We start from the raw sequence: 13,358 nt of genomic DNA, 5'->3' as shown, positions 1-13,358 counted from the left end.
GTGTGCAGCTCAGCACAGTGCTTCCCTTCTTCAGTGGGAGGGGGGATCCCATTTCTTTTGGTCTTCCACTTTTGATCTTTTCCTTGTTTTGCTTTATCTTCCCTCCCTCCCTGCCAAAGCTACATCAGTGTGATTGGTAAAACATATCCATGTGCCCAGGTCTGTGGTGGGCTCAAGACCTGTCTGTCTTCATGCTCAGATAGTCTGCCTCTCCTGGTACCTCCTTGCAGTCTGATTTCTTTTCTTGCATTCCCTTGCCTTTTCTTGCCTCACATTCATCTCTAGCACAGGAAGCTGCTGCAGTGAAGTTTAAGCAGCAATCTTCCGCCAGACTGCCTTTGGTGCCTGCAGTACCAGAGCTGAAATCTTCAGGTTGAACACACTGAGTTGAAACCCACAGGCAGTGCACAAGTGTTAGAACTCATGATGCAAATTCAGGTTTATGCTTTTTCTGCCACCTTCCAATTCCCCCCCTTCTGTGCTGTTCTTTTGGTTTTCCTTTCCACATGCTGCATTTCGCAGTGGCCCTGCCTGCCTTCCCTCTCTTCCTCTCTCCTTCCCCTCCTCTGCTTTATCAAATGCAGCATTTCAGTGTCGCTGACTGACAGGGAATGCAGCAGCTTCAGCTGATGGAGAGGGGGGAGGAAGAGAAGGAAAAGCTGCTCTGACAAAAGAGGCAGCAGAAACACTGAAAGATGAGCTTTCCTCCAGAACTGGATCCCAGCCACCCATTTAGGGCAGAAAAAAAATGGATGCAATCTCTAATTCAGTTTGTTTGGTGAGCTAACCTTGGCTGCTCCATGTATGCCTACAAATGATGTATTTTCAGAGAACAGAGCTCAGAGGTATAGCTTTTCTTCACCATAACCTGGACTGAATCAGCAAAATGGGTGATTAGCTACCCCACCCACTGCCAGCTGCTCTGTGCCTAAGTAGTAGCACAAAAACTCACTTCACTGCTCACTGCTTAAAAAAAATCCTGACTCCTCAGAAATTCAAAGGTCATGAATGCAGGGAGAGAAAAACTGAGCTACTGGCTAGTTAACATGTCTGTCTGTATTCTAGGAGACCTAGGATTTCCAGGGTTAATCTTTGACATTTTCCAAAATACCTCTGCTATTTCAGGGTGTATGCAGCAGCTTTTGCTTACAACTTATTCTCATTGCTAAACAATTGCAGAAGTGCATGTTGCCCTGTGGCAGTGTGGATTTTTCTGTTACGTGAGACTGTTGTCACCAAGTGCCAAATGCATCTTGAAAGGCTTCTCTTAGGGTTCTGCTGAGTAAGCACACTTTTGAACAAGCATTTTCCTGCAGTATGCCCTTGTCTTGCCACTGCTGATTACCCTCTTACTAACCACTAGTGACATGTCCACTCTACAGATTAGAGTAGGCAGTAAGGATACCTGAGTTACATTGAAATTGATTAAATAATGCACTAGCAGAAGCCCAACAGCAACATCTTCAGTCTTCTTTGTTCTGGAAACTTCTTAGGGTGAACATGCTCTGCTCAGTTGAGAAAGGCATCATAGACAACCTCACTTTGGAATTTGAGTCCCATGCAAATACGAAAGAGAGACCTTGTGTTTAAAGTAATTATTAAAATCAATTTGTAAGCCATAAAGTCTAGTCAGATTGTGCAAGAGTGAGACCACCATGCACACAAAACACAAAGCAATCACCCAGGAATGAAATAGATGTTTGGTTTTTTTCTGGACAAAGAAAAGAGCAAGTACATCTGTGCCACTTTAGTAGAAGGAAACAAGGATGCCAAGACTCAGGATAACTCCCTGTGGTTCATCAGGTGTTGGAACTAAACATTTGCAAAGGAAGTTTTGACTCCAACTTGTATTCGAGGTTTATTTTGTAGTGTTCCATAATGTATTTTCTGCACTATTCTGCACTTCTGGAAGGATGCTGACTTCCTGGAGCGTGTCCAGAGAAGGGCAACAAAGTTGGTGAGGAGCTTGGAACACAATCCCTATGAGGAGAGACTGAGGGAGCTGGGGTTGCTTAGCCTGGAGAAGAGCAGGCTCAGGGGAGACCTTATTGCTCTCTACAACTACCTGAAGGGAGGCTGTAGACAGGCAGAGGTTGGTCTCTTCTCCCAGGCAACCAGCACCAGAACAAGAGGACACAGTCTCAAGCTGCGCCAGGGGAGGTTTAGGCTGGAGATTAGGAGGAAGTTCTATATAGAGTGAGTGATTGGCCATTGGAATGTGCTGCCCAAGGAGGTGGTGGAGTAACCATCACTGGAGGTGTTCAGGATGAGACCTGATGGGGTGCTTGGTTGCATGGTTTAGTTAATTAGGTGGTATTGGATGATAGGTTGGACGTGATGATCTTGAAGGTCTCTACCAACCTGGTCTAATCCTATTCTATTCTATTCTATTCTATTCTATTCTATTCTATTCTATTCTATTTTCTGGGAGTATTATGAGCGGATAACCTTTAAGGATGCTTTTTTTTACCCAATACTCTGAGGGAATAAAGGCAGAGATCAGAAATTTCATGACCACCTGAAATCAGACTTCAGGTGGGGCTCGTGCTCACTTTATTTATTAGTGGAAATTGAAGACAAGTCACTTTTTTGCTCATCTAACTTAAACTGAAATGTGTCTCTCCCATTCTAAAACAAAAATAGCCTCAAGTATAGCCTCACTCAAGTATTAATTACTAGGTATCACATCACTGAAGGCAAGGAAGCCTAACCCAGAGTTACCAAAGAAGTGGTGTAGGTTTTGTTTTGTATGTGGAGAAGGTCAAAAATACCTTTTAAAAAGCTTCCCACATGAATCCCCTCTCTCTGACATTAAAGACAATAAGTTCAAGAGGCCAGCTGCCAGCACCCTAGATCAGCAAATCAATCTGGCTATCTCCCCTCTGCCTTCACGCACCAGCTCTGCTATGCCACAGTCCTTCACTGCAAAAGAGTTTCTTCCAGTGCTTTCAGCACTGTATTTTCAGTCTGCCTTGAAAGCACAACCTTCAGTACTCTGCCTCTGTCTACATGATCTGAAATATGCCTTCAGACCTAAAGAAGAAAATTAAATTAATCTGCAAAAGTTACCCTCAGACCTTGCTGAGTGAATGAGCCAACATCCAAACAGTGTACAGCTGTATTAACACAAGCAGCACAGGAAATGGTGGTGAATGGTGCCACATCCAGCTGGCAACCAGTCACTGGTGGTGTCCCCCAGGGATCACTTCTGAGTCCCATCCTCTTCAATATCTTTATTGATGATCTGGATGAGGGAGTTGAGTCAGTCACCAGTAAATTTGCAAATGACACCAAGTTGGGAGCAGGTGGTGATCTGTTAGAGGGTAGAAGGGCTCTGCAGAGGGACCTTGACAGGCTGGGGAGACTGGCAGACTCCAACAGGATGGTATTCAACAAGGCCAAGTGTTGAGTGCTGCATTTAGGTCCCAACAACCCCATGCAGTGCTACAGGCTGGGGACAGAGTGTCTGGAGAGCAGCCAGGCAGAAAGGGAGTTGGGGGTACTGGTTGAGAGTAGGCTGAACATGAGCCAGCGGAGTGCTCAGGTGGCCAAGAAGGCCAATGGCATCCTGGCCTGTATCAGGAACAGTGTGGCCAGCAGGAGCAGGGAAGTCATTGTGCCCTGTACTCAGCACTGGTTAGGCCACACCTTGAGTCCTGTGTCCAGTTCTGGGCCCCTCAGTTTAGGAAAGATGTTGAGTTGCTGGAAGGTGTCCAGAGAAGGGCAACAAAGCTGGGGAGGGGTTTGGAGCACAGCTCTGTGAGGAGAGGCTGAGGGAGCTGGGGTTGCTTAGCCTGGAGAAGAGGAGGCTCAGATGAGACCTTCTTGCTCTCTACAACTGCATGAGGGGAGGTTGTAGCCAGGTGGAAGTTGGTCTCTTCTCCCAGGCAACCAGCACCAGAACAAGAGGACACAGTCTCAAGCTGCACCAGGGGAGGTTTAGGCTGGATGTTAGGAAGAAGTTCTGCACAGAAAGAGTGATTGGCCATTGAAATGAACTGCCCAGGGAGGTGGTGGAGTCACCATCACTGGAGGTGTTCAAGAGGGGTTTAGACATGGCATTTGAAACCATGGTCTAGTAGTCATGAGGTATTGGGTGACAGGTTGGACTTGATGATCTCTGAGATCTTTTCCAACCTTATTGATTCTGCGATTCTATGAAATGCCTGTGCATGGCTAGTCAAGGCCTGATGCGAGCCCTTGTGAAGTGCTGCCCACAGCAGCTCTAAAGCTAAATGATTCCCACACACCTTTTGGGTTGGTTTTGGATGTTTTACTATTTATGATAAGTTTAAAAGAAGTCTGTCCTCGTTGCTCCTTGGGGCCTGACTCAGTACCAACAGCACTGACAAAGGCATTACTTGCAGGTACTCACCATCTTTGGAAGGAAAATACCCAGGCAAAAGCAGAAGTGCCAGGGCTAGCCAGGAGGCGGCAGAGGAGCGGGGCCACCCTGTACACAGGTTTCTGCCTCAGTTTGACAAAAGCACAAATACAAGCCAAGGAAAGACAACTGAAGCCAGCCCCACCCTCCATCTTCTAGGAAGAGAAGATGAAACCCTTAATCGCATTCCTGCTTGCATTTGTACTGATTGCTCATCTTCCTGAGATCTGCCTTTATGAAATTATGCATGCATGCACACCAAGCAGATGAGTTTCCATAGAAACTCAGGAACTGAACTTTCATTAGAAAATCTTTTTTTTCCCCAAAAATAAATAAATAAATAAATAAATACCTCCCTCCCTTCCAGCTACAAATGCAAATTGCCTGTCAGTGGGTGGCTTTCTGAATTTATATATAATTTTTTTCCTTTGCACTGTAGGCAGATTCCAGCTGGACCTACATAGCAACAACATGCAGGCATTGTTTATAGCAAGCCAGACTCCATGGGGAAATAAGAAATTCAGTAGCAAGGAGAAGCTCTCAAGTGCAAATACCTCAGGGAAGCAGAAAACTGAAGTGCTCAGTGCTGTGTCTTTGTGAAGCCTGGGGATTGTGCAGCCTCCAGCTCTCAGAAAATTCTTGTGATTTGCAAGGAGCAGGTTGGGGAGGGGGTGAGAGAGGAAACCTAAAGCAGGAAACTCCTGCACACAGCATTCATGATGTTCAACCTGTCCTTTAAACATCCAGCAGCATATTCCTGCCAGCTCAGTTAAGCCTCACTGGAAAGGCTGACACCATCTGTCACAGCTCACTGGGCAAAGGAGTAGGTCTCTGCACTGGGGGTTGAGGACGTTGACAGGGCCTCAGTTGGAGAGTGGGTTGGCCACATTCTGACCTCCACTTGGGCTGTGGCCTGAAGCCCCACAGCTTTCTGTCCACTCCACATGGACATCCAGGTCTGTGAGCAAGAAGGGGACGTAGAGCTGTTCCTTGTCAGAACAGCAGGGGAGCAGGAAGATGGGCACAGCTGGGAAGGGCCACAGACCCAAGCAAGCCTTTGTCACTAACAGTTGTGTATGTAAGCAAGGAAGAGGCAGAAAATCTTTACCTCCTTCAGCCAAAAATTTAGCCCTGTACTCCTCCCCAAAATCATGTAACAGTCTTTCACTCATGCAGTGTACTGCAGCATCAACAGGAGAATTCACCCTGGATTTGGGGATCCTGAGATCACCCTTTCTGAGGGTTCACAGGTGATTTTTCAGCTGAAATGGCATGCTTGAAAGTACTGAATACCAATGAGCAAATGTTCATCTGTGCTGTGCTTACTGGTGCACATCAGCTTCAGTGTCTCCCACAGGTAAACACTACCTGGAGTTTGTGTATAGCCTCCTCCTGGTGCTGCAAAAGAGCTGCAAGGGACCTCAAGCACAGGCAAAATAAATGCAATGGCTCCACACTGGGGGGTTGTAGGGGATAAAGTCATGCCAGCCTCTGGTGCTTGCCCAACAAGGCTGTTGGGGCAGAAAAGGGAGCTGTGCTGCACAAGTGGTTTACAGTGAGATGGTTTTCACTGCAGCATTGCTGAGAGGCATGAGATGTCAGCCATGGAGAGAATTCCCCTCCTTGTTGGAGAGGTATGACAGGCAGCAGCTGCATGGTCTCATTGGCTCTTGTGCCTCCAGGGCCAGCAGCCCTCCAGGAGCTTCAGGAGGCTTGATGCTGCTTAGGCTCAGAGTGAGGACAGCAATGGGTCCCTGGACACCAGAGAGCACAATCAGCTCTGCTTGGTTGGTGCAACAGGAAGAGTTTTGAGGAAGGGTGGTTTTGTGGTTGAGGACAAAGTTGAACTGAGATAGGTCCCATCTATTCTTGGCTCTGAAGCAGATTTGCTATGGTCACACTACTTGCCCTTTCTATGCCTCATTATCCCTGTCCAGTGAGTGACTCAAATTATAATTGCACAAATTCCTTCTAGTCTGTTATTACATGCCTGTGGTCATCTCCAAGCAACTACCTCCAGAGGAACTAGCCTCTCCCATCAGGATAGCTCTGTGTCACCTGTTCCTGCTCACAAGAGGCCCCGTTGCCTGTCTTTTTCCAATGGAGAGAGAAACCTAAAGCATGCAAAGCTAGGCAGGCAACCTGAAGTGTTGGTTGCTTCTTCCATAGGCCACACCTAGGTGAAAGTGATGGGAAGTTCATCCTGGTGTGTGCACCTTTAGGAGGAAGCAGAAGATTGCCACTAATACGTTGTGTCCTGCAAAGCCCATGTGGCCATCTAGGCTCAGTATGGTTGACTGAGGTGTAATTAAAAGGGAGCCTGGCTCATTAGATGCTTTGTGGGTTCAGGCACATCCATGCAAGCCCTATAGGAAAACACATTCTTCCTACCACTTCTTTCATCCTCCCCCTCCTGTTCCTTCCAGATGGTTACACCCACTTGTGTCTTTTCTTACCCTAAGGACAGCTTTTAAAACAAGGTTTCTCCATCCTTCTCCTCCCCCACACTGCTTTAGGATCTGCATTGGAGTGCAGGAGGACAGAGGGCCCCAAGCTGTTACATACAGCCTGCTCCTGGAGGTCTGGAAGCAGAAGCCACATCACTCTAGTCCCATTTGTTGAGAAGAAAGATCTTTCTCTATGTTTGGGATGCAGGAGCTGACAGACTTTACTTCAGATGTGCTATTAAAACTATGCGTATTTTCCTGGGGATTAGAGGCAAATGTAACCTGCTCAAGGAGAGAGGGATGCTTAAAGGGCCTGGAGCCTCTCCTCTACGAAGCACCGGTGTGTGCTCTCCCAGTAACATGTAGCAGGAGCGTTTGCAGAGCTGGAGCACTCCCTGCTTTGAAAAATGTTTACAGAATTGTTCTTTTAAATTACACATGACAGTCAAAAAAGGCAGAGCTTAACAGCTGAGTGCTTCTCTTCTCCAGGAGCAGGCACAGATCCCTACCCTTTCCTAGAGGTATTTGAAAGGCCTGTAGACATGGAGACTGGTGACATGATTTAGTGGGGGACATGGCACTGTTAGGTTTACCCTTGGACTTGATGATGTTAAATGTCTTTTCCAACCTAAATGACTCTATGATTCTGTGGTTCCTGAGCTTGCACTTGCTTGGGAGCTCAGAGTACTCAATTATTTCCTCAATTTTATGCTGTTGTTAACTGCTTGTCACTTGTTTATTGACAGGGCCTGGTGCTGAACAGACTTGGACGGAGGGACCTGGCCCAGAAAGTCCTCAGAGATGCCATCCAGATCCAGACCACCAGTCACAATGCCTGGAACAGCCTTGGAGAGGTCCTGCAAGCTCAGGGGAAAAACGAAGCAGCCATTGAATGCTTCCTCACTGCTCTGGATCTTGAATCCAGCAGTCCCATCATCCCGTTCACTGTCATACCCAGGGAGCTCTAAAGCTTTGCTCTGCAGTTAAGCACCTTGAATCTGTGGACAGACACCAAAACCAGGCAAATAAACAAAGAAAAACTCCAATATAAAAGTGCCATTGTAACCTGGAGCTGGACAAAATAATCCCAGGATTGAGCTCAGGTCTGCATGCTTAGCTGAGACAAGCCTAACTATAGAAGAATTTGCAACAGGCAGAAACAGAGAATGCCTTTTTCTTCCACAGGTGCCTGGCTAGCCTCCTGTTCTAGTTAATAGCAAGGGTTATTTCAAAGTGGTTGCTCAAGGTGACTGTCTGTAGAAAGATCATGCTAGAGCACAGCTGTTCAAAGCACTTGCACATTCCACTTTTCATTAAAGATAAAAAACTCAAGCCGTGGATTAAAACTCAGATTTGCTCTGTACAGAGGTAGATGCCCCATCTAACTTGACCAAGTTTTACTTGAGCATGAGGCTGCCTCCATACAGCTCTGACAGGATAGGAGTGGCAGTGAAACCATATAGACATGCAGTATATGCCATTCACAAAATTATTTCAGCTGGTTGGATAATCCTCCTTCCTGCCTTGCTTTTATGTCCTTGCTTATTATATTTAGCCTGGCACTTGCCTAGACCAATTTAAACTCTATTTTTTAATTTTCAAGCCACTGTTGCAGTATGATGCACAACAGCAGAAAGACTCAAGACCAAATCAGTTCCAATTTGGACTACTATTGAAAACGTAGATGCATCTCCAATTACATAGTTATTGAAAGGCCTTACATGAAGTAGCTAATTATAAACTCTGAGCTTCATTCTTATTAATCAGTTGTTGCATCACTTCTGGTGAAGACTATGGTGATTACCAGTATATAATGGCTGAACTCTGTGATTTACTGCATTACCCTCACTCTCTACAACTACCTGAAAGAACATGGTAGAGCAGCTGGTGCTGGTCTCTTCTCACAGGTAATTAGGGTAGAACAAGAGGGGACAGCCTCAAGCTGCCACTGGATAGATTTAGACTGGACATAAGGCATTGGAATGTGCTGCCCAGGGAGGTGGTTGAGTCACCAACCCTGGATGTGTTTAAAGGTGGTTTGGATGTGGTGCCTGGGGATATGGTTTAGGGGTGAACCTTGTAGAGTAAGGCCATTGGTCAGACTCCGTGATCCCAAGGGTCTTGTCCAACCTGAACGGTTCTGTGATCCTGTGAAACCATTCCTGGCACAAAACATTTACATATCCATATTTGCATTATATAAAAGGTGGTAGCAGTCTTTTAAGGGAAAGTCTGCTGAAGGCAGTAGGTGTATATATGAATTACTGATTTCTTAAAACCAAAGCTTTGCATTGTCTGTAGAAATGTCACATTAGCGGTACCAAGCGGAGCCTTCAGTGGAGCAGGATCATTTTGCATATCATATCAGACGTAAGAGTGAAAAGCACCTAATCCATGCAGCCTCCTGACATGGGCTGACATGACTGGGGCAGTGGAACACAGCTGGCATGCCCCCTGCTAAGCTGCTCCTTAGCTGTTCTTGGCCTCCTGGCAGTAAGGCAGAGCTGTACCCTGACACACAAGAGCTAGCCCCACACAGACCGGTCCCAAGATGAAGACGATGCAGAGCTGAGCTGCGGGCACTTTGCTGCACAAAAGGCTGGGGCTCTGTGTCCATTTCTGTCCAGAGATTTGTGACTGTTTCGTAAGCAGGTTTGCACTCAGACACACTTTGTACTATAATTCTCCAAGTTTCATGATCTGCAACTAGTTCATTCCAGAAATAATAATATCTTCAGGCAACAAATGACTAGGGGCTTTTTCTTCAAGAGCCTGAAGATCTGCTAGCAGACTTAAAGTCAGCATTGTTTACAACAATTTGGACATCTGCAGGCTAATAGAGAGGTGAGTCCCCAAACCACACCATTGCAGAGCTCCTGCCTCCAGCCTCCCCTGAGGTGCTTGTGCAGAGGGAAATACATTGCCTTCAGGTTTCTCTCAGCACTTCCACACCAGTATTTCTGTTTTCTCCCTTTAAATCAGGCTGGTGCAGTAGCCCAGCTTATTCATCTCTTCACCAAGGCATCTGGAGTGAAAGGAGCCCAGCCTTGAAAGGTGCTTAGCCCATGAGGCCTCTGGCTTTCCAGTGCTACACAGGCATCAAACTGGGCTTTTTAGGCCAGAGGCAGGTTTCCAAGGAGACATTGTTACCTGGACACATTTCTCATTTGCAATAGCAGCAGCAGCAGAGGAAGGAGTAGGTGTTAAAGTACCAGAATTAAATTGGTTTCATGAAGACAAAAAGACACAGCAGAGACCCATTTTGTTGCTCTGCACTGCAGGCAGGAAAGGGGGAAGGCAAGGGGGAAGAGATGTTATTGACATGATATGTAAATTGTTACTGAGGTGTTTTAAATCCAGTTCCACAGGCAGATGCAATCTGACTTAAGTAGATAGATAGATAGATAGATAGATAGATAGATAGATAGATAGATAGATAGATAGATAGCTGTTATATTCCAATATTTGTTCTGCTCCACAATTCCCAAGGTGGGGAAGAGCCTTCTGTTTAAGACACAAAAAAGAGTCAGTGTGGCCCAGCATCTCTGCTTCCTTGTGCAAGGTTTTATCTGTAAAGCGCTGCCATAGCAACTCCTGTGTACCAGACAGCTATTTGAGTACAAGCTATGCAACCACCTCAGCCACTGAGGCACTGCAGTAAGAGGTCTGTAACGTAGCTGGTCTGTGACCTGGCAGGAGGGTGCCTGTTTCCCAGCAGCAGCTGAAAAGCAAACACTTACAGACCCATTTATTTCTGCATGCATAGCTTGTAAACAGCCACCAGCCCATCACATTTATTACCATCAGACAAACCTCATCTTGGCAATAATCAGACTTCCCAGAGCAGTCATCATCCCAGAAGAGGTGCAAACGTGCAGGAGTACTTTGAGTGCATCAACCAGCCAAATGTTGCCAGGGTGGTCATTTGTTTGTTGTATGCATAAATGAGTGTTACTGGCATTGGAATTGCAGTCCTAAGAGCCTCTGCTCCTGGTGTGACAAGGCAGACATGCATGAGTAAATGTCATCAGCATCAATAGGAGTTCCATGGGTAAGATACCCACTCCCAGTGCAGCACACCACTGCCCTGCATCAGTTGCAAAGTGCTTTTGCATGCATGCTGGACTCAATCCCAGAGGATAAGAAACATCTGTTGGCTGGAGGGGTGGTATACTGACTTGAAATTCTCTGTACAATGCAGGGTTGTTGCAGTCTTTCAGGTGTTTTGGGGGTAGAGCCTCTTAGCTACATTTGTTATTAGTGCTCACCAAAACAGAAGCCTTCCCACACTTACACCCTACCTCTGTTCTTCAGCATGGACTTTGCTCATACTTCCAGGTACAGAAAAACAAAGGCAACTACTTCAGAGAAGCCTCTGTATTGTAGTATTTATTTAGATAGCAACATTGATAAATCTGAGACACTTACTTCCCTGAGCTCAGTAAATACTCCCTGTATGGCAGGGAGCCTGGCGTGTTTAATGCTTAGGGTTTGAGACTAGGAACGTAAGATTTACATCCCCTCCCTCATACAATTTTGACATGTGATAATAATTAATAGAAGTTTGGGGAGTAGTAAGTGGAGTATCAGTTCTCTTGAGTTTTAGCACTGACCTGAGTTCAACAGAGTTTTCTCATTAGTTTAGAAAGAGGAAGGGAAAAAAAGGTATAATTGCCCAAAGGATCCAGGTATACACCTGGCGCCTCCACTACAAGGTTATTTTCCTTTGTGTTGGCAAGATGCATCCGAGGGAAAAATTAGCTCCCATTTTTCTGTTGTGCAGTAAAGGAGTAGTATTTTCTGTTGCCTTTGACCAACCAGAAGCTTTCTATACTGTCACAAAAATAGAGGGAGAAGCCCGACAGGCCAGGGAAGAATTCCCCTCCCTGCCTTACCCTGTGTAAACTGTCATTAGCTGCACTGGAGTTGTTGGTAGTTCTGAGCATTTCCTCCAGCTAAGGATCTGCCCACTGCTGTACTGGTTCTGTACAGGGAGTACAACAGAGCTGCCATGTCCCTGTGCAGCTCAAGGACCCCAGTTTGTTTCTATTGGTAACAGTTCATGCTACTGATTATCACAATGTTTCAGAAGTGCTAATTATCTTTTCTGGGTAATGACTAATAAATCCAAATGGAGAACAGTCCTGGAGGGTGTTTACTTTACAATTCACTGGCTGAATACCAAAGTAGGAATAGGACTGACTGTTGCAGTTTGAATTACAGTTATTGTATCCCCAAAAAATGTTCAATTTGGGGATTCTTGGTGAAGAGCATCTTTGGCTATTTTATTTTGTTTTACTGACAGCAGAGTGGGAAACGATCCTTTGCAGTGAAAAGAGATCACAGCCAGGATATTTTTCCAGCCAAACCAACAGGAACTTGAGAGCTGCAATTCGGCCTAGGAGAGGAAGGCTTCCCAGAACAACCATGCCACAGCAATAATTGCCTCTGAGAGAATTGTATTACAGGCCTATTTGATAACTGTGCAATGCTGTGTAACTCAGACCAGCTCTCCCTTCCCCAGCACATTTGGCTAAGGAGAGCTTCTTCATGCCCAAAGAGACAACTGCAGTTGCCATCTGGGTGTTCATCACTGCCCTGGTGCCTGGCTCTCACCTGCAAGGTGCAGAGTCTTGTTGGCCAGCCCCCCCCCTACTTGTGCTGGTTAAACCAACCCTCAGGCAGTTCTCTTAGCCTGGCTCCAGGTGATGGTCTCCCTAACTGTCAGGTTGTTCTTCAGAGCAGGGGGATACCAGTGCATGGTCAGAAAATGAGTAGTTTTCTTAGAAATGGGCAACTGAAAACTACCTCAGTTCAGTGATGTTGGCAGGAGGGAAAGCAGCTGCTGACCCAGCAGCTGCCTAGATGAGTCCTCTGACTTTGCCTTTAAGGTACTGGCTCACACCTTCAGCTCCAGCAAACCAAGGCGTGTTCCCAAGGAACTGGATGCTAAAAGATCCAGCTCATTTCCCCACAGAAACACATTCCAGTCCCTAGCTAAAAGTCACTGAAAGAGATGTGACACTGCACTGTTGTAGAGCAGCCAATGACGATACAGACAAGAACCGTCCTGAGCCAGCGCACACAGGTCCTTAGCTTACACACACACAAGGGTCTCCTACTCACCACTTGACTACTGGTAGTTAACAGTCATTGGGATTGGGGTTCAATGTAATAACTTTTTCTTGGTCATTGTAAGATGTTTTCACCAGATGAATAAAATTGACCCTGTGGAAAACAAAAAGTGCTCCTCCTGTTTCCTGCCAGTTTCAGATCTTCTAATGTATTCATGCCACAGATACTTTGAGCATTATGAAACAACCATTTGTTGTATTAACTGGAACCTAGAGTGCCTAGCAAGTTACCAGTTGCAAAGGGTATTTTGGCCTACACCCTGTAGTTCATGGGAAAATGGAGAGTGAGCATGCTAGCAGCGTGTTTTCAGAGAGGAACAGAGCCAGGAAAAAGGAGTAATGTAGCTTCAGATGTTTGGATTTATGGAGATTTAAGCAAGCATCTTGCTTTTC

At 46.0% G+C, this 13,358-nt stretch overlaps 1 protein-coding gene across 1 annotated transcript in view; it reads left to right on the top strand.

The window, feature by feature from the left end:
- LOC137460588 (tetratricopeptide repeat protein 7A-like) overlaps nucleotides 1–13,075 on the top strand; it is a gene marked incomplete at its 5' end in the record, with an annotated part of 84,524 nt that extends 71,449 nt beyond the window's left edge. The window contains one exon of the mRNA XM_068170841.1: nucleotides 7,578–13,075. Within this exon, the coding sequence (XP_068026942.1) occupies nucleotides 7,578–7,799 (222 nt within the window). The remainder of the gene's footprint in view (nucleotides 1–7,577) is intronic.
- Nucleotides 13,076–13,358: the final 283 nt, after the last annotated feature.

Source organism: Melanerpes formicivorus, unplaced genomic scaffold (assembly GCF_026170545.1).
Source record: "Melanerpes formicivorus ecotype bairdi unplaced genomic scaffold, bMelFor1.0.p_v2 SCAF_669, whole genome shotgun sequence".
Lineage (NCBI taxonomy): Eukaryota > Metazoa > Chordata > Aves > Piciformes > Picidae > Melanerpes > Melanerpes formicivorus.
This window is presented reverse-complemented; position numbering and strand designations above follow the sequence as displayed.